The sequence below is a fragment of the Epinephelus moara genome, chromosome 8 (genome assembly GCF_006386435.1).
Source record: "Epinephelus moara isolate mb chromosome 8, YSFRI_EMoa_1.0, whole genome shotgun sequence".
Classification (NCBI taxonomy): domain Eukaryota; kingdom Metazoa; phylum Chordata; class Actinopteri; order Perciformes; family Serranidae; genus Epinephelus; species Epinephelus moara.
In genome coordinates, this window is record NC_065513.1 from 28,368,167 (window position 1) to 28,391,696 (window position 23,530).

The window sequence follows — 23,530 nt, forward strand, 5'->3', positions numbered from 1 at the left end:
ATACAAAGAGAATGCATGGTGGTGAAATCCTCTGTTATAGGAGGATAGCTGCAATAAGAAGCAGATGCATGTAGATAAAATATCCATAAGTGAGATTAAAGGCAGAAGTCTACTAGCAGCAGGGGAGACTGTGGAGTAGCATGAAAAGCTGTAGAGAGCCAAAGTAAAACTGGAGATGCATGAAAATGTTTTATTTAATACCTTTTTTATGGGTAAAATATTGGGTAACATGCAGTAAGTATAATTAAAACGCTGTGGACGTGTGCTTAGTTTTAGAAGCACGTGTTTTCATTTTCTTGAGCCTTCATTCCAGAAACTTTTCTCAGATGCCTCTTAGGATTTTCCACTATTCTTCTTGCTGCAGCTCTGTCACTATGGTCTCACCCCTCTTCCTGCTCCCTTTAGCTCTGGCTGGTTGACATAAGATGTATCACTTCCAGTGTGCCAGTGCAGGAGAGTTGCCACAGACACCAGACACCTCAACACTGGTATACTGCAAAATCTTTCCCTGGCGGCAATAGGCTTGATATGCATTGTGTGAACTCATTTGGCAAGTGCTTGAATGTAAGGTACGTTCATTTATACATAAAAGACCTGCGTTCCAGCTGCAGTACTTTCTTCAAATATTAGCAAAGTACAATCACATAACACTGGGAACAAATTTAACTCTTTCAGACAGACAAAATAAATAAAAGAAGCCCTTAATAGGTGAGTTCCCACTTATAACAAAAGCTACGCAGCCATTTTGGCTCACTTCTGAAACAGGGATCTCCCACCTCAGTGTGAGGCCGCACAGTTGCCGGCTGAATGTAACATGTTGCTTTGTCCCATGTGAAAACGTCTGACACCTTGCCGAAGCGCCGAGGGAGGCTTGTAGAGTTACATACGCCAGGACAAAAAAGACAGAGAGAAAGGTGGTGAGAGAAAATGTGTGCGCTCAGTATGTGCAGGTGTCCATGCTGCAAGCCAGACACCCCCGCTCATCTATATTTACTCTCACTTAGATGTAATATGACATAACTAAGCCAATACTGTGGGCTGTAATGGCATTAGAGGAGATTATCATCATTAGTTCAGGCTAATAAATCGCCAAGACAAGACAAAGCTGACTGGGTCACCGCATGGTCAAACACACCAGATTGTTTCTGTTAGACTTCAAAGCTATGAGCGCTGATGAGAATTATGCGGATCACATGGAGCGAGCACTCGTCGTCACTCTGCAGTCCCAAACTGTAAGAGGGAGGAAAAACCCGTAGGTCCTGTTGTGAAACTGGGGGGAAAGGCACAACACATTCAAAGAATCGGACAATGGCACTTTGATATTCTTTGTCGGTTTTTGTTTTGAAGGTGTAAGTTCAGTGTGTGTGTTTCTGTGCGTCTGTGCACTTATGTGTGAAACTGCGTGTGTGTGTTGCCAGTTATTTATATCACCTGTTTTCATTCCCTTGTTTGTATCTTGTTGCAGCCTCTCACCTTTCTCCCCCTCTCTTCTGGCCCACTTCTCGCCCTTTCTGGCTGTCTCAAATGCCACATAGCCTTCTGACTTAACATTTAACCTCCATTCTGACGCTCAGTTTTTAAGGTTTTAATATTCTCTTTCCCACAGAAAATAAAATACATATGTTTAAATCTGGAGTCAGTATGGGTGAATTTATGAAATGGAGGAAATTCCAGATTTGATCCCATTTTTCTTCTCGTGTCCTCATTCTTTCTTTTTCTCGTCATCCAAGACGCATTCCCTGTGGAAGACAAATGATGCCGTCGGACTGCAGCACAAATTAACACATCTACTAGTGTGTGTGCGCTGCAGGAAAGTGCACGCGGGTGTGTGTATTAATTGTGGCGCAGGGATATAAAGTAGAACTCGGCATGTGCAGACTGACAGGCACTTTTACTCTTAGCACGGTGTCAGTTTGTGCTGCCAATTTTGCCATCTGGTTAACAGAGAAAGAGACAGTCTGATGGTGCAATAGGAAGCGATATGGATCATCTAGCATGAGTGCTGAGATGGCAGTCAGTAGTACCAAATAAGTTTACCAAATAAGCGGGGCTTGCTTATTCAGGAGACATAAAGCAAACGTATATTGACGGTTAAAAAAATAGCATCTCTAAATACACAGTGTTTGTGACTTTATGCGATAGCTTTACCCAAAGAAAAGGTTACATTATACCCTTCCTGTTATGGCTCAATTTAGACTTGCAGTGACAATTCAGCTCTGAGTGTCTTGTAATTGTGTTTACGCTGTCAGCAGAGAGCAGAGTACGAGTTGTGAGTGAAGTGACTGGGGACAACCGGTTCTACTGTTCAGCAGCCATGCGTGTGTTCTCTTCAAGCATAGGGCAATTCAAAGCAATTACGTGCTAATACCGCAATGAAGAGACACTCAGAGTTCATAGTGTTTATGTTTCTGCCTATTTGTGTGTTGGTTTTGTGTTATTTTTGACTGTATGGTAACATAATTAAGAAAGGGATAAATATACTCTCTAAAGCCTGCGCACAAACTGCACATGTTGTCCCAAAGTAATGGCTGATCAGGTTATATTAAAGCTGCTGCATTTAATACTTTAAAAATAAACCTAATTTGTGCCAAAGTGCTTTACACTTAGGAGGACCAACCACAAGTGAACGTGTTAAATATTTTCCCCATGTTCAGACAGCACTTGAGCGGCAGCATTCTGCACTAATTGTATGCGGGAAATACTAGTCTGGGACATTATGAAATGCAGTGAGCTGCATTCGTCAAGGATATTAGTCCACAAAGAACTTTTCTTATGTCGGAGAGGGGCACAAAGATGCAATTATTAAAAAAATAATCTACAACTGAGTTTATGTCTGTTGTAATTTAATGCACCTTCAAATAATCACATTCAGATTCCTAGTCTGTGGTATTATCTAGAGTTGTTATGACTGTGGAAGATGAACGTTTTCATTAAGATTAAGAAAGCTGCGTGTCACCCAGCAATTATCCTGAAGTTTTACTGTCAACGTGTTCAGCTTAGCCTGGCTGCTAAATAAAGATGAAACCAAATTAAAGTTGTGTTTATATATTGGTAGCATATATAAAGAGAACAGCAACGGATCCAGACTTGAGCCCTGAGGGACACCACACTGAGTGATAGCTGGGACAGATAATTAATCACCTCCATAGGCTGTGAAATTTCTCAAGCATAACCAGTTTTAGGCAACTGCAGCCTGTCTACATATACCCCACAATAAAAGAACTAGATTTGCATGTCTCAAAAAAACATCTTGTTTTCATCAAGGGAAATATATCATCCAACATTTGTCTGTTTATACAATTATATACATTTTATTTTCAACATCATTTATGTTTTGCAGCCAGGTTTTCCTGGTGTTACAACATTATATACAGATTTACTGTCTCTGAATGTTGCCATCTATCTGTCTCGCTCTCTTCCTTCCTCTTCCTTTCCACATGTCCCCTTTCAGCAGCCTTTTGAAGCGTTATTAACCTGAACATTGACTTAAATCTGCAAATGAGCTGGAAAAGGTCACAATTTATAGCGTCATAACCTCATTTCCGTTCCCATCCTCATAACAGTCGAGCATTTCACATTGTGGTAACTGATAAAGCCTGGTTGCACCTTTCTCACCGCCTTTATAGTGCTGTTTGCAGCTGGCACAAGATCCGGAAGAACTGTGCTTTATTTCAGCTTTTTACTGGATTTTAAACCTAAATGGCTAAAGCTGACATCGAGGTAGATAAGTGGTTTCCTAGCTCCTCTGTATGGACTGATGAAGACAGGACGTGAAGTTAAGAGCTGTTTATCAGTCTCAGCTGCGCACACAGCCCGCAAGGACCGACAGATACATATGGGTAGCCAGGATGAGCACACACACACGCTCAAAATTAGGTTTCTTTTTCCAGCCGAAGGCTTTCAACTGCTGATAATTTAATGGCAGCTGACAGGTACAGGCAAGATTTAGATTCCCATGACTAAAACTGGTTATGTATTAGTACGTGTAGAAAACGTGGTGTAAAGCCCTGCAACAAAATTACCAGCCTATGCATGGCACTTATTCAATATGACGCTGTCAGGATGACATTGCCCTGTGGCATGTGAGCCTGTTACAGCTTGAACAGTTCCAGTTTCTTTTTTTTTTCCTTACAGTAATGTAAAGGTTTAAGCCGTATAATATCAGATAAAAAGAGTAAGAGAAAAAGTATGACAGGTCAGCAAATGAGTGAGAAAAAGAGATACTGAGAGGTAAAGTTCCTCTCTGGGTGTTGAATAAACCCCTAAAATCTCATCTGTGCTCATCAAAATTACTGAATTTAAAATTTCTTCGATGTAACTTTACACTTATGCCTTATTCAGTATGCACAGAACTATGAATATGCAAATGACCCTGCCCCTTCAGCTGCTCATCTCCAGCCTGAGCATACTTGCTCATTTACTCTGCTCATCAAACCCACAAACTTCTGCTTATAAACACTAATGGATGACATGAGCCTTTGGCTTGAATAAGTTATCAAACAGCTCATAATGTGTTGCTGTTGTGAGATAAATCTTGCCAGCTCTGAGCTGCAGGAAAACTTAAGCCCTGTTTCACACTTTCAGTATGGTACCTTTGGAGCCAAAAGTAACCCATCAGACATGGTACCTAGACCCTAGCGTTTCCACATCAACCAGTGTTCTTTCACGTGGGCGGGGTTGTGTCACTCACTGCTCCATTCAGCACTCACTGTATTTCCTCCTTTATCAGTCTGCATATTGTTTATTCCGACATTTTCAGAACAAAAATGAACAGGCTGCAGTGAGAGTCCCTCTCAGTGGGATTTTTAAAAATTGCGGGTTTGTGCATTTCGTCCTTCTAAGGCAAGCTCAGGGGTTTGGTGTTGCCGGAGTCCACAGGAACAACACTCCACGACGTTGTTCTCCAAGTGAGGATTGGACGATATGCAGTTCACATAATCCAGTCAAAATTAATATATATTTTTTAACGCTCGAAGACCTATTCATTACTAAAAGTGAGTCCCTCCAGAAAATCGCAATCTTGGGATCGCAATAATTAACGCAAATTCAACGTGACTCCGCAATATTTGTGGGGGCTTGCAATTTTTCAAAAGTCCCGCGATTTTTCAGCATTTCTCCGCATTTTCCAGCTGACTGGAAGTCATCGTGCATGTGACGTCATTTGAAACGTTTGAGAGCTACAATATTCACTCAGGATTTTTTGCAACATTATTGGAGTCCATGTTTTGAAACTAATTAAATAAAACGAAAGAAGAGAACTATAAAAAAAACATTTGCAGCTATTTTTGTAATATTCAGTATGATTATCATATCAAGTGATTACATGACTTATTTTTTTGGAGGTAGTTTAAAAAAAATCACATTTTTTTTCTCCTCGTCATGTCCGCAATTTTTGTCATTTGCTGCAATTTCCCACAAAAAAATCACATTAAAATGCTGCAATTTTTATCGCAATTTTTAACAAAATTTGCTGCAAATTCAAGGTTTTTTTGCCACAAGATCCTGGAGGGACTGAAAAGTGTATGTCATCCAAGAGAGACAATAAAAACTAATGGTCAGAGGTGTCAAATTTAAATTTAAGGCGTGCTGATGGATTCATGTCGTCAACTCATACATTGAGTAACATAACAAGTAAACCTTCCACCTTAAAAGTTGCAGGCAGTCGGCCCAGTGAATTACTTTCAGAGTCCAGCTGCTGCAAAAGGCAACAAAACATCTTTTCATTTCATAGGCATAGTTTATATGTAAAACTCTCCACAGAATGAACAGTGGTTACATGAGCCTCAAAACCAGCCACAACTCAGCTCTGAGCAGAGTGACCGTCCGCTATTGACCAATTAACAGACTGCAGTGTTCACAGCTCCACCTTTTAGTACCAGATCTGTGTGCTAGGTACCCCAACAGAGGGGGGACCAAAAATGGGGACAGTATGGAACGGTTCCATTGGTACCATCCACAACATTTTGCAGTGGAAAAAAAAAGCGTACTGAACTGAACTGTACTGTAACATATGACTACACCTGGCTTCTACTCGTTTCTGTAACGTTATGGAGAGCCTCATCTTGCAAGTTGACAGGATTGGTTCCTTAGGTCTGTGACATAACAAACCCGGGCAGTTTGAATTCCCAATCTTGAGACTGTCTTTGGCACACTGCAGTTCCAAGGTGGAAAAGCTCAGCCATGGCATTGACACCATATGGGCAAGTTTACAAAGTTAAAAAAGTCAAAAACTGGAGGGGGGTCTTTAAGGTTATGGTGAGAATTTGGATCTCTCCAGGTGTTGCTGCACAACCTTTCACCTCTAACACTCATCAGGTCCATCTACCATCCACAGCCTTGTTCAAAAATGCAAACAATTTTTGAAAAAAAATGTCACCACCTTCTGACCTCTCTCAGCAGAGCCTAATTCTTTACAGAGAGGTTAACTTTCGAACACTGTGTGCTTTAGAGTCTGCTCCACCCAAAGTAAAAAAGCAGCCGTGAGACGACATTGATATTAAAGGCGCTGTATGTAAGAATGTGGCCAAAACGGTTATTGCACTCAAATTCAAAATACTGCTGCGAGTCATGTCCGCCCCCCCCCCCCCCTACAGATTCGAGGTTGCTGGACAGCGGCACACTGGNTCTACTGACTGCGTGACTGGTAGACGGTGGTGGGTGGCGCAACAGGCCAAAACACAAATTCAAAACATGGTTTGCGGACTGTAAAAATGTTTTTTAAATGTGAATATTCTGGCTGTACTATTGTTGTCGGTGAGATTGTGACATATTAGGAGGATTTTACGACTATTTGCTTTAGATTTCTTACATATAGCTCCTTTAAGCAAATAATTACACATATGAGCAACAGAAGTAGGAAATGACTGAATAATATTGTTTATGAGGAATTAAATTACATGAAAAATGTTTGCTTGAGTTGCCTGAAATGTTGTCTGACCTGGAGTCACAAACAAAACACAAACACACATTTCCAGTTTTACTTTTTATGTAATCTGTCTAAGCTCGTCTTTGCACCCAGCGCCGGCAGAAAGCTCTTTGATGATGGCAGCTGGAATTCGTTGGATGGGGGAGGGAGGCCGAGTTGAAATAGCAAAGCTCTGGGAACCACGACAGTGTGCAGAAGATGAAGGGAGGGAAGGTGGGAAGGGGGTGGGGGGAGGCAAGGGTTCAGAGCTGGAGGCACAACGGCGTCGGAATGCGATGAATTATGAGGTTGCGCTGGCATCGAATAGAAAGTCAGCAAAGTAATCAAAGTAATGGTGCATATTCTGTGTGAATAAATGATGAGTATAGCAGTCTGGCCTGCCTCTGGGTTGGGCTTGTTTGTAAGGGTGTTTTGTTGTGGTGTCTGTGGTTTATGTTATGCATGCTGGCTGGTTATATGTCTGTGTGCAAGTGTTGTATGCATGTTCATGCTGGTGAGATAATATGTCATCTTTTCTAAGTAAGATTTAGCAGCATTCAGAGACTCGTTTATGATCTCAAAAAACTATCCTGCTGCAGTAATGCCTCAGTCTGTCTTTAATTCCTCGCCTTGTGTTGTGAAGCATGTTTATGTTCTGGGTCTGGTGTGATTTACGCTGCAGACAGCTCCGGAGGAGAGCGGGTAGGGCAGAAATCAATGATACCTTCAGCTGCTTATTTATGGTTGCACCAAACTCTGGGACTCTCAGCTGGATGAGAAACTGGCCTCCGACTGGAGAGGGAGGTGGGGAGAGATTAGTGATGAGGAGTGACAGGGTGCCGAGGGAGAGGTGGAAAGGGCTGAGTCAGGGCCTCAGGGTGGGGCAGAGGGGAAACGGTATGAAATGTGTGCGGGCGGATCTAAATGTTATAAAGGCGCGGTGACTGAAATTCGATGCAACGTAACTCCATCCTTCAACACGTTGTTTTCCTGTAGCCATGGGCTCCACATTGGGGGAACCAAATCTGCTGGAGGTGTCCGGATATATTTTAATTATTGCCTTATGTCATGGATTTATGGTAGCATACTCAAATTTAGAATAACATTGGCTGCAGACTGCAAGTTAGCCTCAGCTCCCACCAGCAAAAGTGTTATCCCTGCTGCACATTATACAGCTTTCATCAGGACTGTTTTTCTCATAGCAGCTGGCTGCTACACTGAAAATATGTGATGCTCACGCAATGTAGTATGTTAAAAGACAGGAATAAGGAATGTTGACACATTTCCCAGCTTGTGGTAGTAAAATACTTCGAATGTCACACTTGAGATATCTGACAAACTCAACTAGAGCATTTTATTGACAGTCAGACAATCCGTCAGTGCTTCAAGCATGGTAAACGAGAAGTGTTGCTATTATATTGCAGTGTTATTTATTTGCACTATTACCTTGGCTTGCAGCTAGCAGGCTTGTATCCACTGTGAAAAAGTGACTGCTGTCATGGTTTTAAGGAGGAGTGGGGAGAAAGGGTGTTGGGTTATGTTGAGTTAATAAATCAAAAGAACCCATAGAGTTGACGAATGTTAATAAAGGCAGTCTGAGTTCTTCTGGTTGTTTCCTCTCTGATCCTTACCTCTCGTTGTCTTCCTCTTGTTGTCTTCCAGCTCCCATGGAACCTCACATCACAGAGTGTATATCGAGGGACCTGGAGACATTCCGGTGTTGGTGGAGTCCAGGCGACTTCCACAACCTGTCCTCCCCTGGAGCACTCAGAGTCTTCTACCTTAAGAAAAAGTGAGTGTGATAGCTGCAGTACCTCGGGAGGCGCTCAAGTAATTGTTTATAATGTGGAGCACTTTTTGTATCTGTGTGTGCATGTTATGTGAGTCACTTTTAAAAAGGCTGCAACCATCATTTCTTCCTTTGCTCCCTCTTCTGTTTCTTCCATCATTGTCTCCCTCCTTCAGCTTGCCCACCAGTGAATGGAAAGAGTGTCCAGAGTACCTTCATTCAAATAGGGAGTGCTTCTTCGATGGAAACCATACATCGGTTTGGGTCCCCTACTGCATGCAGCTCCGCGGCCAAAACAACATCACATATTTCAACGAGGACGACTGTTTCACTGTGGAGAATATCGGTTAGTAAAAAAACATTTGTGCATATATCCAGATTTTTGCAATATGTCGGATGAATAAGGGGAATTCTACACTGCATTTGAAACAAGTTCCAGCAAAATTTCTTTCCTCCACATGCAGGCATAGCGGCAATGATCATTAAATATAAATTATTAAGTGAGAGTTATACACTGTGGGACAGCAGAAAATGGGCATTGTTAGTATGACAGATCACCTGCACAGACTGTTTTCTCGCTGCTGCATATAAACTAAACCAGCAAATGTCACATGCTTATCAATTTCACAGCAAGTGTCAGATACACAATGTTCACAGTAAATGTTTTGATGTCTGACAGTCTTTATCTCACCAGGACTGTACAAGATGCTGATAAACACTGTATTATCACATGGTAACGTCATGTGTTTGCTGACCTCTTCCATGGAGAAACTTTTGTTTATTAGCTTTCCTCATGTGTTCAAATTGATTATCTGCATGTTTTTATAGATAACATTTGGATGTTGTCTTCCACTGAACCGCTGATGGTCGGTCTGTCCATTTTCAGAATGCAATACTGCGTGTCCGAAGAAATTTGCAGTGAATATTCAGAATCCCCAGATCATAAATCTGAATTGTTTTGTTACTTCATTGCCTAGCCCTCCCCTCAAATGTTTTCAGAGTCATATTTTAGTGTACTGTTTAGCCATAAAATGAGAAGGTTGGCTGACAAAACAACTGTCTTATACTAAACACGTTTTCCAAACAAATATATGCTAACATTATTAGCGCAAGTCTGATGCTTTTCACTATGTATACATTAGCCTAGCGATGAGTGGAGATTTCCTCTGCTCATATGAAGCTAGGATAAATCACACACAATGCTATTTTTGTGGAGGCTTTATTGTCTTCACAATTTATTGTTTCTTATCTGTGAAATAAAAATAAGTAAAAGCTTCGTTTCCACTGAGGGAAATGGTTTCAGCTTACAAAAATAGACAGAAGGTCTGCGTTGCCGTGACGTTTAATTACATTTCTGGGAGGTTGCACGTCAGGTACAGCGTCAATTTGAGGCAGAAGTATAAACCCTGCTTGACTGTGATAGGCTGTTTTCATTCATTTGCAGTAAGGCCATTAGAAATGCTACAAGGCAACAGAGTAGGCAGAAAAGTATGATTTTTTTTTAAGATTATCTGCCTCACTCAGTGCTGTGTGAATATAGTGACAGTTCTAGCAAATATGACAAGAAGTTATAGTTTATAAAAGTTACCTACTGTACCTTTAACTCAGAAGAGACAAGTGTAACTTGCAGTCGCTCTGCAGGTTCATATACGGCACAACATTCTAGCACATAAACATGCTCATGGTACTGTATGAGTCACCTCTGCTATATAGGTCTACTGTTGACTTTTAAATTTGATTGACTTAAAGATCATACGCAGCAGCTTCTTTGATGTATTCTTTATTTGTTCTTGTAAATATGATCAAGTGCATTCACAGCTACCCATTAATTTACCATGTTTATAAACATGATATAAATAACTTTAAATGTTTCCATTCTGCTCAAACTAAACTTTTGCTCTTTTCCTTGTAGTACGGCCTGACCCACCAGTGTCTCTAAACTGGACTCTGCTGAATATAAGTCCCTCCGGGCTCAACTATGATGTCATGGTCAACTGGGAGCCCCCACCCTCTGCAGACGTCGGGGCGGGCTGGATGCGCATTGAATACGAGATCCAGTACAGAGAGAGAAACACCACAAACTGGGAAGCAGTAAGTCTTCTCCTTACTTGCTCTTAAAGTCTCTCTCTCTTCCTCCTTTGCCTTTATGCACACGCACTGTTGCATGTCCTGACACATGTAAACACACACCTTAAAACTTAACAAAAGGCCTCTGTGCATGTGCACAGGCTGACACAAATGTAAACACTTATGCACCCTCTTTAAAGTAAATTGTAGGTAGGTCATACAGCCACAGTGTCGTGTTTCCTTCCCCCTCCCCCCCTGAACTCTTGTGGCTAAAATGCAATGTAGCTTTGTTGGCAAGGCAGTGGAAGTCGGAGCAAGGCCCTCTGGGAAAACACTGCCTCTCTGAAGGAAGTGAAGGGAGGGATCTGTAGGTCAGAGGCCATGGGACCTTGTACAGACTCATATTCATTACCACCGGGCCAGCCGGTCTGACAAATGCAGCCTTGGAAACTGTTTTAAAGCCCTCCATTATAACAGTATGTCCTCCATCTAATGTATCTGAAATGCCTCAACAATTGCACCTTTGGAAAGGTCACTGTTATATTTACCATAAGTAAACATAGACCACTTGACATCTTGTTCAGCTCCAGTCTGCTGCAGTTGTTTTGTCAGGTTAAGTAAAACCTGAATCATTTTCTCGTCTTTTAAAACAGCAAAAACACTTTTTCATAATTCCCTCTCTGTATTTTTTTTCTTTCTCTGTATCTCTTCCTATGTGTTTCTGTATTGCAGTTGGAGATGCAGCCGCACACCCTGCAGACAATCTACGGTCTGCACATAGGAAAAGAGTATGAGGTGCACATCCGCTGTAGGATGCAGGCCTTCACTAAGTTTGGAGAGTTCAGCGACTCCATCTTCATTCAAGTGACTGAGATTCCCAGCAAAGGTAAGATGAGCAATCAGTCGTTTGGTACTGCGTCGTTCAAGTCAGACACACAGGGTGCACACCCCTGAACCACCAGGAACACTGATAATGATGATGGGTTTCATGTTGTCTTTCAGAATCTACCTTCCCGCTCACTTTGGTTCTTGTTTTCGGGATTGTGGGCATCCTCATACTCATCATGCTAATCGTCATCTCTCAGCAGCACAGGTAGGAACAGACTCTCGCATTCTTTCATGCACCGTACACAAATAGCATCCAAAACATATTCAGCCTCTGCTGCATTTACGATGGCAGTTACAGCAGGCGAGATGTTTGTAAAAGCAGCAGCAGACTGTGCAGCGCAGCTCTTGACTGTGCCACGCATACACACACAAAGGTACTGACAACTGGGAACAGATTACCTTCATCCTGTCCTCCTCCTCTCCCTGTCGCTGCAGATTGATGATGATTCTGTTGCCACCAGTTCCCGCACCCAAAATTAAGGGCATCGATCCAGAGCTGTTAAAGGTAAATTTATGTGTGTGCTGTTATTCTGCCTGATCTGTGATTTGTCTCATGTGAACATACTGGATCCAGACCTACACATAGATATACCTGATTCTAGCTTGTCATAGATGTGTTGTTATCAAGTGGCTGAAAAATAAAGCCAATGCAGGAGTGAAGTGAAACTGCAGTTCCTCAAATGGCCACTTGAGGCTGGCTCCAAAAGCAAGTCAATCTCCATAAACCTCCATGTTACGTGCCCAAATTTACATCAGAAATTGACATGTTTACAGCTTGATAAAAACAGCTTTGATTTCTATAGCTAATTTAATGATTATGATAATTATAATAATAATGCATTTTAATTATAGGCGCCTTTCAGAGCACTCAAGGACACCTTACAAGACACAGTTAAAAACAAGCAGCAATGTATCCATAGATCATAAAATCAAACAATTCAGTAATATACAATTAAAGTTAAAGAATTACAAGACAAAAAATAATTATAAATATTAAGTATAAAATCATCATTATAAAAAATCAGACTGAATATGCCAGCTTGAAAAGGTGTGTTTTCAGACGGGATTTGAAAGTGTAAAGGGAGTCAATATTGCAAATTGCGTGGGGGAGAGAGATCCAAAGGCAGGGGGCAGAACGGCTGAAGGCTCTAGATCCCATGGTAGTCAAGCAGGCAGATAGTGATGTGAGCTGGATCGCAGAGGAGGATCTAAGAGTACGGGAGGGTGTGTAGATATGAAGGGGTTCAGACAGGTAGGAAGGGTCTTGAAGGTGAGAAGCAGAATCGTGAAATCAATGGGATATCTAACAGGAAGCCAGTGAAGGTGCTGGAGAACAGGAGTGTTATGATCTATGGAGGGGGTTCTGATAATGATACAGGCGGCTGAATTCTGGACCAACTGGAGTTTTATGAAGTCACTCGAGAGGGAGACCAAAGAGGACAGAATTGCAATAATCAATTTCAACATTCATGGCAACTGTAGAGGGGGTGAATTTTTATATAACTCTTCCATTTATTAAGGTTTAAAGTTATGCATTATTAAGGGCGTGGCTGCTACGAGTAACATGCTGTCTGCGAGGCCTCACCACAGTTTGTGAATCAGATCTACCCCTCGCTCCTCCACTGCTCCACCCTCTCGTATATATCAGATATAGATAGATATTCTTTGGTAAGTCACTTTTATTAGATTTATGTTATGTGTTTATTTTACAAAACAAATACTGGCTTATATATTTGTATCAAAAATGTTTTGACTCCAATATAGAGCAGACTAATGCGTACATACTGTATTCTATTGTACGTGCAAAAGAACTGATGTCCTCAGCTCAGTTGTCTTGCAAGTACAATAGGTGATGTTGCAATAGTCGTTTTAATGATGCATGGCAGAAGAAGACAAAGGACGCATTTCAGTCCCAGGCTTTCCTCACTGACAGTGAAACATTTGTGGGTGTGATCCCATTTAAGCAGCAGCCAGGGACCTGCTTGGGATTATCAACCAGCTGACACAGATCATCAAAACACATAATCAGAAACTAAATAGTAGAAAAAATATTAGATTTAAGACGTTTGAAAAAATATTAGATTTAAGAAAATATTTATCATTTAAGTGGCCATTTAATTTACACACTACCAATAGATATGTACAAAGAGTGAAATGCCCTGCAAATGCGGCGGTGCCGTTCACAGCAGTAAACACACTGAATTGGGCATTGTTTATTCAGTGAAGTGATTATATAATGTGTTGTGTAATCACAGTTTTTTTTAATCACATTTCCATTGTAATTTCGATTAAAGACAGATACAGCTGGGCGTCCATTAGGCTCAGTTGGCTCCCAGCCTGCTATCATCTTTTTTCAACTATCAAACAAAAGCAAAAAAAAAAATGTCCCTAAATAATTTGCAAGCAAACAGGCAATGTTGTTTTGTGTACGTAAACAAGGACAGGAGCACCACCGCGGGATAATACGATGTGAAGAGGGTCTTGGTTCAGCATTGTGTTGTGGGTGTATTATTGCCAGATGATGTGGGATGCATTTAACAGGCAGCCTGTTTACTCTTTACAAAACAGCCTTGGACCTCAGAAAAGAAGTACTGATAGGAATAAATACAATAATAATGCTGCTATTTTATGCTCAGAAAAAGGTGAAACACAAAGCGTGTTGGGTTTGCAGCAGAACCTTTAAAAAATGTACACAATAACACATGTCGATGTTGTTCAGAGAATACTTTTATCATAACATGACCTCCTGCATCCTGACTGACAAACACTTAAATGCAAATTTGTGCACATGCAGAAGGGGAAGCTGGATGAGTTGAATTTTATCCTGAGTGGTGGAGGTATGGGCGGCATGCTCACATACGCGCCAGATTTCTACCAAGACGAGCCATGGGTGGAGTTCATCGAGGTGGATGCTGAGGATGCAGATACCGGAGAGAAGGAGGACAACCAGGGCTCAGACACCCAGAGGCTCCTCAGTCTGTCCCAGCCCGTCAGCCACCATATGAACATAGGCTGCTCCAATGCCGTCAGGTACTGCACAGATTGTCAGGTCAAGGCCCAGACACACCAGACCAACATCAAAGAAGTAGTGGCGACGAATGCCGACTGTTGCATCGCCTTATGTAGCCTGTATCTCGGCCAAAATGTTGCACTTAAACACACAGCAAAGACAGCTAACGTCCAACTAGCGTGTGCATTCTGCGCGTATGTGAGAGAAAACAATGCATCATACCAGCAGGTGGCGGTAGTCTGTATTCATCATTCACATAGAGGTCAAAAGGGATGGATTCAAGACGTTAGTTAGCCAGTTAGCACATTACTCCGCACATTAGCAACACCACCTGATGCTGAAAGAAGAAATTGTCTTCACCGTGTGCTAGCGAACACCGACACAAACAATTATGAACCGTTTCCGCTACACTGATTGAACATGCTGAATCGGGCCGAGTAGCGCCAAGGATGTGGGACATACCGCAAAAACTAGGGTAACCAATGGTCAAATGTTGGCTTGGTGTGTCAGGGCCCTAAAGGCTGTGTTTCCATGCTTTACAAATACGAATTTCACCTGTCTCCCTCTCTCCCAGCTTCCCTGATGATGACTCAGGCCGGGCCAGCTGTTACGACCCAGACCTGCCTGACCAAGACACCCTAATGCTGATGGCCACCCTGCTGCCAGGCCAACCCGAGGACGGAGAAGCGTCCTTCGATGTTGTTGAAAGAGCCCCAGCCCCAGAGAGAGGCGAGAGGCCCCTTGTCCAAACCCAAACTGGAGGGCCCCAGACTTGGGTCAACACAGACTTCTATGCCCAAGTCAGCAATGTGATGCCCTCTGGGGGTGTGGTACTATCTCCTGGCCAGCAACTCAGAATCCAGGAGAATACGTTAGCCACAGAGGAGGAGACACAAAAGGAGGGAAAAGAGCACAAAGGCAGCGAGGACACTGAGGAGAACAAGCAGAAAGAGCTGCAGTTTCAGCTGCTGGTCGTGGATCCTGAAGGCAGCGGCTACACCACAGAGAGCAACGCCCGGCAGATCAGCACTCCCCCCAGCTCCCCCATGCCTGGCGAGGGTTATCAAACCATACACCCTCAGCCAGTGGAGACCAAACCTGCCCCCACAGCAGAGGATAATCAATCCCCTTACATTCTTCCTGACTCTCCCCAGTCCCAGTTCTTTGCCCCTGTTGCAGACTACACAGTGGTACAGGAGGTGGACAGTCAACACAGTCTGCTCCTCAACCCGCCTCCCCGCCAGTCTCCCCCTCCCTGCGTGCCACAGCACCCACTCAAGGCCCTACCTGCTATGCCAGTGGGGTACATCACCCCAGACCTCCTGGGGAACCTCTCACCATGAAATGACAATGCCATCAGGCCTTTAAAGAGTAAGGTTGATCGACCAGGAAGTCCCCTGCAGTCACAAAAGCCTGTTTCTACCTGATTCCTGCTGGAAACCAAATAACCCGCAGCGCACAGTGCGGATGAGAGTGTACAGGTGTTTGTTTTCAGAGGGCGCCGAAAGGGAGACGTGGAAAGCTACCAAGCTGTATTCTTGACTCTTTTACATCTGCTACATCAGTTAATTTGATGCAAAGGCAGCCAGAATTAAACATCGCAAACCAAATGCACAGTTCTGCTCTATATGTCGACATCAATGCACAAGATACACGCAGATATAAGGCTGAGACTGCGATTGTAATGAGTCAAAAAAGCACCAGCTCACTGCTTAACTGACATCTCTGGCTAAGTGTGTGTAGAGCAGTGGCATTGTTGAAGTCTTAATCTAACAAAGAGACGTCAGTGTTTGATTGACCGAGAGAAGACGAGCAGATTCTAGTCATGCTTTTCACACCACACCAGGAAGAAGCTGTCGTTGATACCTTTTGCTGGCACAGATGTTTTGCCGCTCAATCGTGGCTTATTTTATATTATTACATTTATATTTCTTGCTATAGCACCTAAAGAAAAAAAATCCACCCTAAAATACAGTCAAAAACACTACTATGCAGTTTTACCTTGCATTCCTGGCTTCATTTTGTTTCATGGTATGCTGTTCATATTCTCACGACTACGTGGCCAAAAGTTATATGATGTCAAGATGTTCTTCTCTATTTTTCTACAGCCACAACAGAGTTTAATAGAAGACATACTTTCAACCTCTTTACAGTACAAATGCACAAACACAGACGTGAGTCATTGGGACAAGACTATTTTATCTCTTACCTTCCTTAGGGGATTTATAAGGCATTTTGGGAAATGAAGGTAATCCCTAACTTAAGTCGAAGTAGAAGGGATGAATGAAAGGAAAATTTCATCACAAATTCCCTGGAATGCATTGAATATTGCAGCCTGATTTTACATGTCCCAGCATGGAATTGTTATTATTCCGTTTAACTCTGACATGTGTGCTGATAACGTGTCGCTTACAGCACCAAACAGCCGTTCTTGTAGCAAGGAGGAGGGATTTATTCAGTTTCACCTATAGCTGGGAGCCACTCAGTACAGACTGTGCTTTGGTACACTGAGCACCACCAAGTGCCTTGCTGAAGGGCACATTGATATAGTTATTTAGCTGAAGGGAAGACACACACACACACACACACACACACACACACACACACACACACACCTGTCATTGCATTTCATCCTGTGACAGCAGCCGAGCCTCACCTTTACAACCAGCACTCACTCATAATTATGTAAACCGAAACGTTATGAGCGAGTTTTCTGCTTGGGAGTTGTACTCTTCTCATGTTGCATTGTTACTGCAGGGACAGCAACTGGAACAAGTTGGACGACTGTGAAAGTATGTAATAGCTGTAATTAGCTAACCTTTTATACTTATAATCTGCCAAGTACACGTGTTAACAACCTGTGCCTACAATAGTGTTATTGGCTTGCCGTTTCTGTGCTAAATTGTGCTTACGGAATTAGGATTTGTGCATTTATGTGTTGCTTTGTACAGACGGGTACTGCTATGTGATGGGTGAAGTGGTGCAGAGATTCACGACTAAAAGCATGCACTAACACACACACTGCGACATAAATCTTTGCCTTAATTGATATTTAATTTTGCCTTCCTGTCACAGTCGTAAAAAAAATGATGAGCTGCAAATTGTGGAAGAAAATGGCTGCAAGGGTGAACATATTTTGAGGCCACTTAACCGTAATTTGCACATTTCTGATCGTGCTCGTAAAACTGACCACAATTCCCAAACCAAAAATGTTGATAAGGGCTCAAAAAGCTTTGAGTTCCGACTTTGAAAGAGTAATAAATACACATAGAAGTGAGTGTAATTGTGTAATTGTTACTTTGCTCCCATAATTCTCTTATAATAAGTAAATTTAGGACAAAAACGTAGGCAGAATCATTTAGTCTGATTGTGTAAGCTTGCTCTTGGTTTACTGACAATGTAAGCTTTTTTTGTAACAGCCCGTGTGTGTGGGAGGATAGCAGAGGCAACCTTTTGTAAAGGTTTTAAGCATTCAGTGTATGAATCTCATTAGACTTTAACAATACACCTATGACAAACAGCAGCATAGCATAATGGACACAATAAGCTATCGAAGCCTAGGCTTAAGAGTTTGCGCGGCATGCATGGTTTTGTGATGCAACACAATGAACTTTCATTACAACAACTCCGTGAATGAGGCAGGAGCATTGTTATTGTCTAACATCAAGGCGGCCTCCAAATGAGGACATCTCACCATAAACAAAACATACTTCACCGTGGAAAGGAAACACATCCTGCCTTTGAATAGCGTCGTCGGAATCATCCTTGAGAAAAGTGGGCCGAGCCGTCACAATGGGTCTTTTGTATCAGACAGTCCCATAATGAAGAGAGACAAAGCGAGAGCCATAAAATGACCATTTTTAAAAAACTGTGAATACGATAGATACGTGCCATTTCTCTTTCTCTTTCTCTTTCTCTGTCCCTCCGTCTGCCTCTCAGAGCTCAGTGTTCTGTTGTCGCTGCCTCGTGCTGATGATACCAGCAAGTCAATGCTGTTGCAGAAATGTCTTAATATATTTAGTGCTGTAAGATTACAAGTATATATTTTTATGTCATTAATGTTACTAATCACACTATATTGCTGCTCGGTACATGTATTTTTTTTTTCCTGCATTCAGCCTTACTGTGGTGGAAAGGGGTCATTTAAAAGAGAGCGCACAGATCTCTGTGAATGTTCGGGGATGATACTGACATCTGAAAATGGGCTGTTATCAGGAGCAACAATAGGACAGTGTTGCCCTCAAGTCAAGACGTAACACAGTCACCTAATGATGCTCAGCCAACTTTAAGTGTTCCCATCCATCCAAAGATCCCCACGAGGCTCTCTGTGTACATGAAGGAAGATCAGATACAAGGGGAGGGCGAAGCACTGCTAAGGTTCTGTTTCAGTTGTACCGTGATGATTGTGAATGCGTGCAAACTGGAATATGCAATGCAATTACGATATTGAGGAAAAAGATGTAAAAAAAAAAAAAAAAACAGAGAAAGTTAAATCACTGAAAGTGTTTTTTTTTTTTAAAGGTTACAGTGAGAACGATGGATCAGGAGGTGCTTTTTTTTTTTGTTGAAGCTTACTGTACAGGTGTTTACTACATTGTGTCTGCATTTTGTTTATTTTGCCAGTACACAATGAGCTCATTCTTAACGTAGTGTAAAAGTTTGCATCTGTTATTTCAAGCTTGTAAATGTTACAGACACTTTAGAGCAAGCACTTTGTACACATATATCTGATGTTTAAGATAGTATTCAGATTTTGTATTTTGGACTAAATCAAGTCTATGAATTACTTGTTATTATAAGACAGCATTATTTTTTTTTATTCAGCACAATAATCAGACAATGAGGAACCGCCAATATCAATAAGCTTTAGTTTTGTCCTGCAGAGTTTTATGTTTATGGGGACATATTTTACACTACCAGATTGATAGAATGATGTACTGTAATGGAGTATTTAATGTTTGCTATAAGATTTATAGACTTTTACGAAGTCATATCAAAATATAGGCAGAGTGAAAAGGTTATACTGTAACTCGACACTCTTACAGTTCTCCCACTATGTGATTTCATTATTGAAAAGTGCATTTGAAGGGGCAACAGTGTTTTATAATGATGTGTTTTTGGCCTCCAGCTTCTTGGTTTTGTGTCGGTTCAAGGGTGGCTTTTGTCGCTCTGTTAAGCCTGGAAGTAATCTCGAGTGCTGGAATCTGCGCTGGTTGTAACTCCATCAAAGTGCGTTCAGCCAGACATTTTTCAGGTTGTTGGGGAAATAGTTTTATTCTTGGACTGAGTACAGCAGCTGGCTTTTTTATGACAGTGGCTCCACTCTATTTTTCTATCCATGTGTTATTTATTTGTCTGCTCAGAGCCCTCAGATCACCCCACCACCTCGTGTGACCACAGTGGATGGGCCAGCATGAGTAATGTGCGCTGTCTGACATGTGTCATCCGGGCTCATAAAACTGTAAATATTCTACATGTCAGAATTGGAAACAGCTGCATTGCGGTCGCAAGTGTGGGGAGACTCACCACAGTAATTTATCAGTTTGCATTGGCTACGTTTATCGATACGACTTTGCTCCATGTTTCCAGATCCCGTTGACCTCAGTGCCGCTGTCCTTGCCCGTTGGCTGCTGCTTTATTCAAGGCCAAGAACTGTGTTGATCTTTGGTGATTTGATATTGTTCTCTTACCAGTTGAGCCTTTCTGGTGTTGTATGTGTGATCAATAAGCTTTCGACAAGTTACACAATAAATGTATATACAGCATCTTAACCATCTTGTGCATGTTTTTTTTGTCAGTGTCCTCAAAAATAAAAGAACTTATTTTAACTTTTTAGGTTTTAGTGTTATCACAAAACTCAAATTTCTGACTTCACTACAATACTTTGAAAAATATCAATATATCATTTTCAATGCTACTGAAAAATTGACAGAGTGCATAAAATTGTAATTTTTTATTAACCCTCTTAGATTGCAGCTTTTGTTTGGTATGCAGTTTAATTTCTCCAAGCTATGTGGGAATGTAGGACCTCGTAAGTATAGTTTTCAATGTTTGAACGTGGCTGTGCAAAAACAAATTTGCAAAGAATGCAACATATCTCCATACTCCAGTCTACAAAAAAAAAAAAAATTCTGTAGGAACAGTCTGTCACACCTAATTGGCCTGTGTGTAATGCTGGCATAATACAATTATTAAGTCCCAGTGTCCTCAAACGAGACAATAATAAAGTCCCAATGTCATAAATACTTCCTAATTAACAGCATTTTAGCTTGTTGCTATTGCTAAAATTGGTCAAATGTTGTATGCCATATCAAACTACAGACGTTATTTAGCACAAATAAACAAGTTTCGACCATAAAATCTGATCAGGTTTTGCACCTTGTCCATATTTGTGTCGGGATCAGCTGTAGACTGAGCATAAAAGTGTCCGCAATGAGGAAATAGGTCGAAGTTAAGCAGAATGAAGTATAAGGTGCAGGAAACTCAAATGTAATGTCCCCATGTGAGACACAGGGTCTCAGTAGGTTAAAGATAAATATAACCAGGGTTTAATAACAAGGGTAGAACGATGACGACGACTATTTGGTTAGGGGCAGCGTGCAGCAGAATGACTGTAGTCAACATTAACAATAAGAGAGAGCGGGAAAGCGCAACTGGAGTCAGTGTATCCATGCTGAGTATGTTTCTTTTAATAATGAGTATTAAAATCATTTCAAATATTCAGAATCTATATATATCAGGATGTCCTGGTAGCACACTGGGTACAGCACAGCAGCCTTGGTTTGAATCTGGCCCAGGGCCCTTAGCTGCAAGCAGGGGCTTAGCAACAAATTCTGGGCATGCAAAATCAGTTTTTGTGGGTTCCCAACCTTCCTGTCTTGATCCACATTTCTGCTGCGCAACTTTTGAAATTTTTCTTTCAAAGCCAGTTGGCTTTCTTTACTTTAGTTTCCTCATGTTTTTCTTGTTTTGGAAGCCCAGTTTTCTTTTCTTGGGGAAAGACAGGACAGTGCACGTAGGTGCCCCAGCAGCGCTCACTCACGGTGCGTTCCATTTGTACTGGAAAGTCACAATTTCCGAGTTCCCACTCACAAATTTCAACTGGAACCCCCTTTAAGTCGGATTTCTCACTCTGAAAGTCAGAGGAACCTCACCAACCCAACCTTATCTGCCCATCAGCAGCAGTGAAAGACGTAGTATTAAACTGTTTATTAGCTCTTCTGTCTTGTTTGTGTTCCACTGAAACAGTCATATGCACAGTCCTTTCTTACTTCTATCTGTTGCTAAAGTGTTCGTATGCACAAAATGCAGTGTAATGAATTGTTATTAACTGGTGTTGCTATCAACACCTTGGTTTCCTGAGTTGTTGTACTTGAACACAGTCAGCTCTGACTTCCGAGGTAAATGCAGTATCAGCTCTAGCTGAGTCTAGAGAGGAATCTGGTGCAGGGGTGGACTAAACCATTTTGCATGTTTAAGGGGTGACAGGGGCCTCAGAGAGCTTCCACAAATTTTTTTATACAAAGTTTAACCAGTCCATTCAGGCAATTTCAATCAAGCTTTAGCACTAATCACTTAGAAATTAAACATTGAAAACAAAAAAACAAACTTTTATTCCAGGTTTTTCAAGACCAAGCACCCCAGTTCCAACAAAAGAACATAACTTTTCTTAAAATAAATACATAAATAAATTGATATGTATCAACAAATTTATATTTCTGACAACACTAGTTTGTTATGCTTTCCAAAGAAATGTCATGTCTTTCTAAACACTCCTCCTTAAACTGGACCCAGTATTTAATTAATCCAATAATCTGATGTTAGTGTTGGAGAAGCAAAAGTAAATAAAACAAATTAGATTTCACCAAGGTTATCAAGATCATGTTACTGATAATAATTTGGAGCAGTATTCTCACATGGATTCAATTTAAAATGTAACTCGTTCAACTCTGTTCAAAAGAGCTCCTTAGCTCACCGCCAACTGTGTCATTAAAAGTACACGAGCGGCGCGCTGCACAGGAAAGGTCAGCTCAGATCAGCACTCAGAGACAGAAAAGGATGTTAATGAAGAACATGTACAGCCCACTGCAGTCTGAGAGTTCAAATGCAAATAGATTTGTGTGTCTGAGAGAGAGAGAGGAAAATAGGGATTGTGTGTGTGTGTGTGTGTGTGTGTGTGTGTGTATGTATGTGTGGCGGCTGCAGGGTGGAGAATGCGTACTTGTTTGTGAGCAACACAGGGACACTTTGTGTCTGTGAATGAGTTCACAAGTGTGTGATTCTCTCTCTCCCTCTCTCTCTCTTGCTGCTGGAGTAGAAACGGCTGCAGAAACAGTTGTGCATCGGGGGGAAAGCATATCGGACAATTAAGACAGAGGCTGTGTGTTGCACTGCTCTGTGTGGGGCTGATTGAATCAGAGAGACAGCCACTCACAGCTCTTCGTCTCAGGACATTGCAGGTAATTACCCATAAGTCACTGTTCCCCTGTATTGGATCTTCGGCCCAATTACGCCCACACAGGCAGTCCACCTCGGCCTCATTTATTACCTCCGGTTGCTTGTTGACCTTTTCAGAGACACAGTCAGACAGGCAATTCAGATACATTACACTGAGCAGAGGGTGTTGCACCTTAAGTCTTGAAGACAATTTCACAGGTTTTGAGCTGTATGTTGACGTCGGTATATAAGTGTTAGTATGGAAAATGAGCCTAAGATGCTTTTTTAGTTGATGGCACATTTGTCAAAGTGACAGGTCTCCCCCAAATAAAAAATAAATAGTGTTATTTATCAGTCTAGATCGTTTTCGAGTTGCAGAGTGTTGAGATATCGGTCTTTAAGATGTCTTCCCTCTCTCGGATATAATGAAACTACA

The 23,530-nt window shown here is 41.7% G+C and overlaps 1 protein-coding gene across 1 annotated transcript in view; it reads left to right on the forward strand.

The window, feature by feature from the left end:
• ghra (growth hormone receptor a) overlaps positions 1–20,429 on the forward strand; it is a 39,873-nt gene extending 19,444 nt beyond the window's left edge. Inside the window, exons 3-10 of the mRNA XM_050050912.1 lie at positions 8,567–8,696; positions 8,870–9,039; positions 10,606–10,784; positions 11,493–11,646; positions 11,763–11,853; positions 12,084–12,153; positions 14,443–14,678; positions 15,233–20,429. Coding sequence (XP_049906869.1) covers positions 8,567–8,696; positions 8,870–9,039; positions 10,606–10,784; positions 11,493–11,646; positions 11,763–11,853; positions 12,084–12,153; positions 14,443–14,678; positions 15,233–16,001 — 1,799 coding nt within the window. The 3' untranslated portion in view covers positions 16,002–20,429. The remainder of the gene's footprint in view (positions 1–8,566; positions 8,697–8,869; positions 9,040–10,605; positions 10,785–11,492; positions 11,647–11,762; positions 11,854–12,083; positions 12,154–14,442; positions 14,679–15,232) is intronic.
• Positions 20,430–23,530: the final 3,101 nt, after the last annotated feature.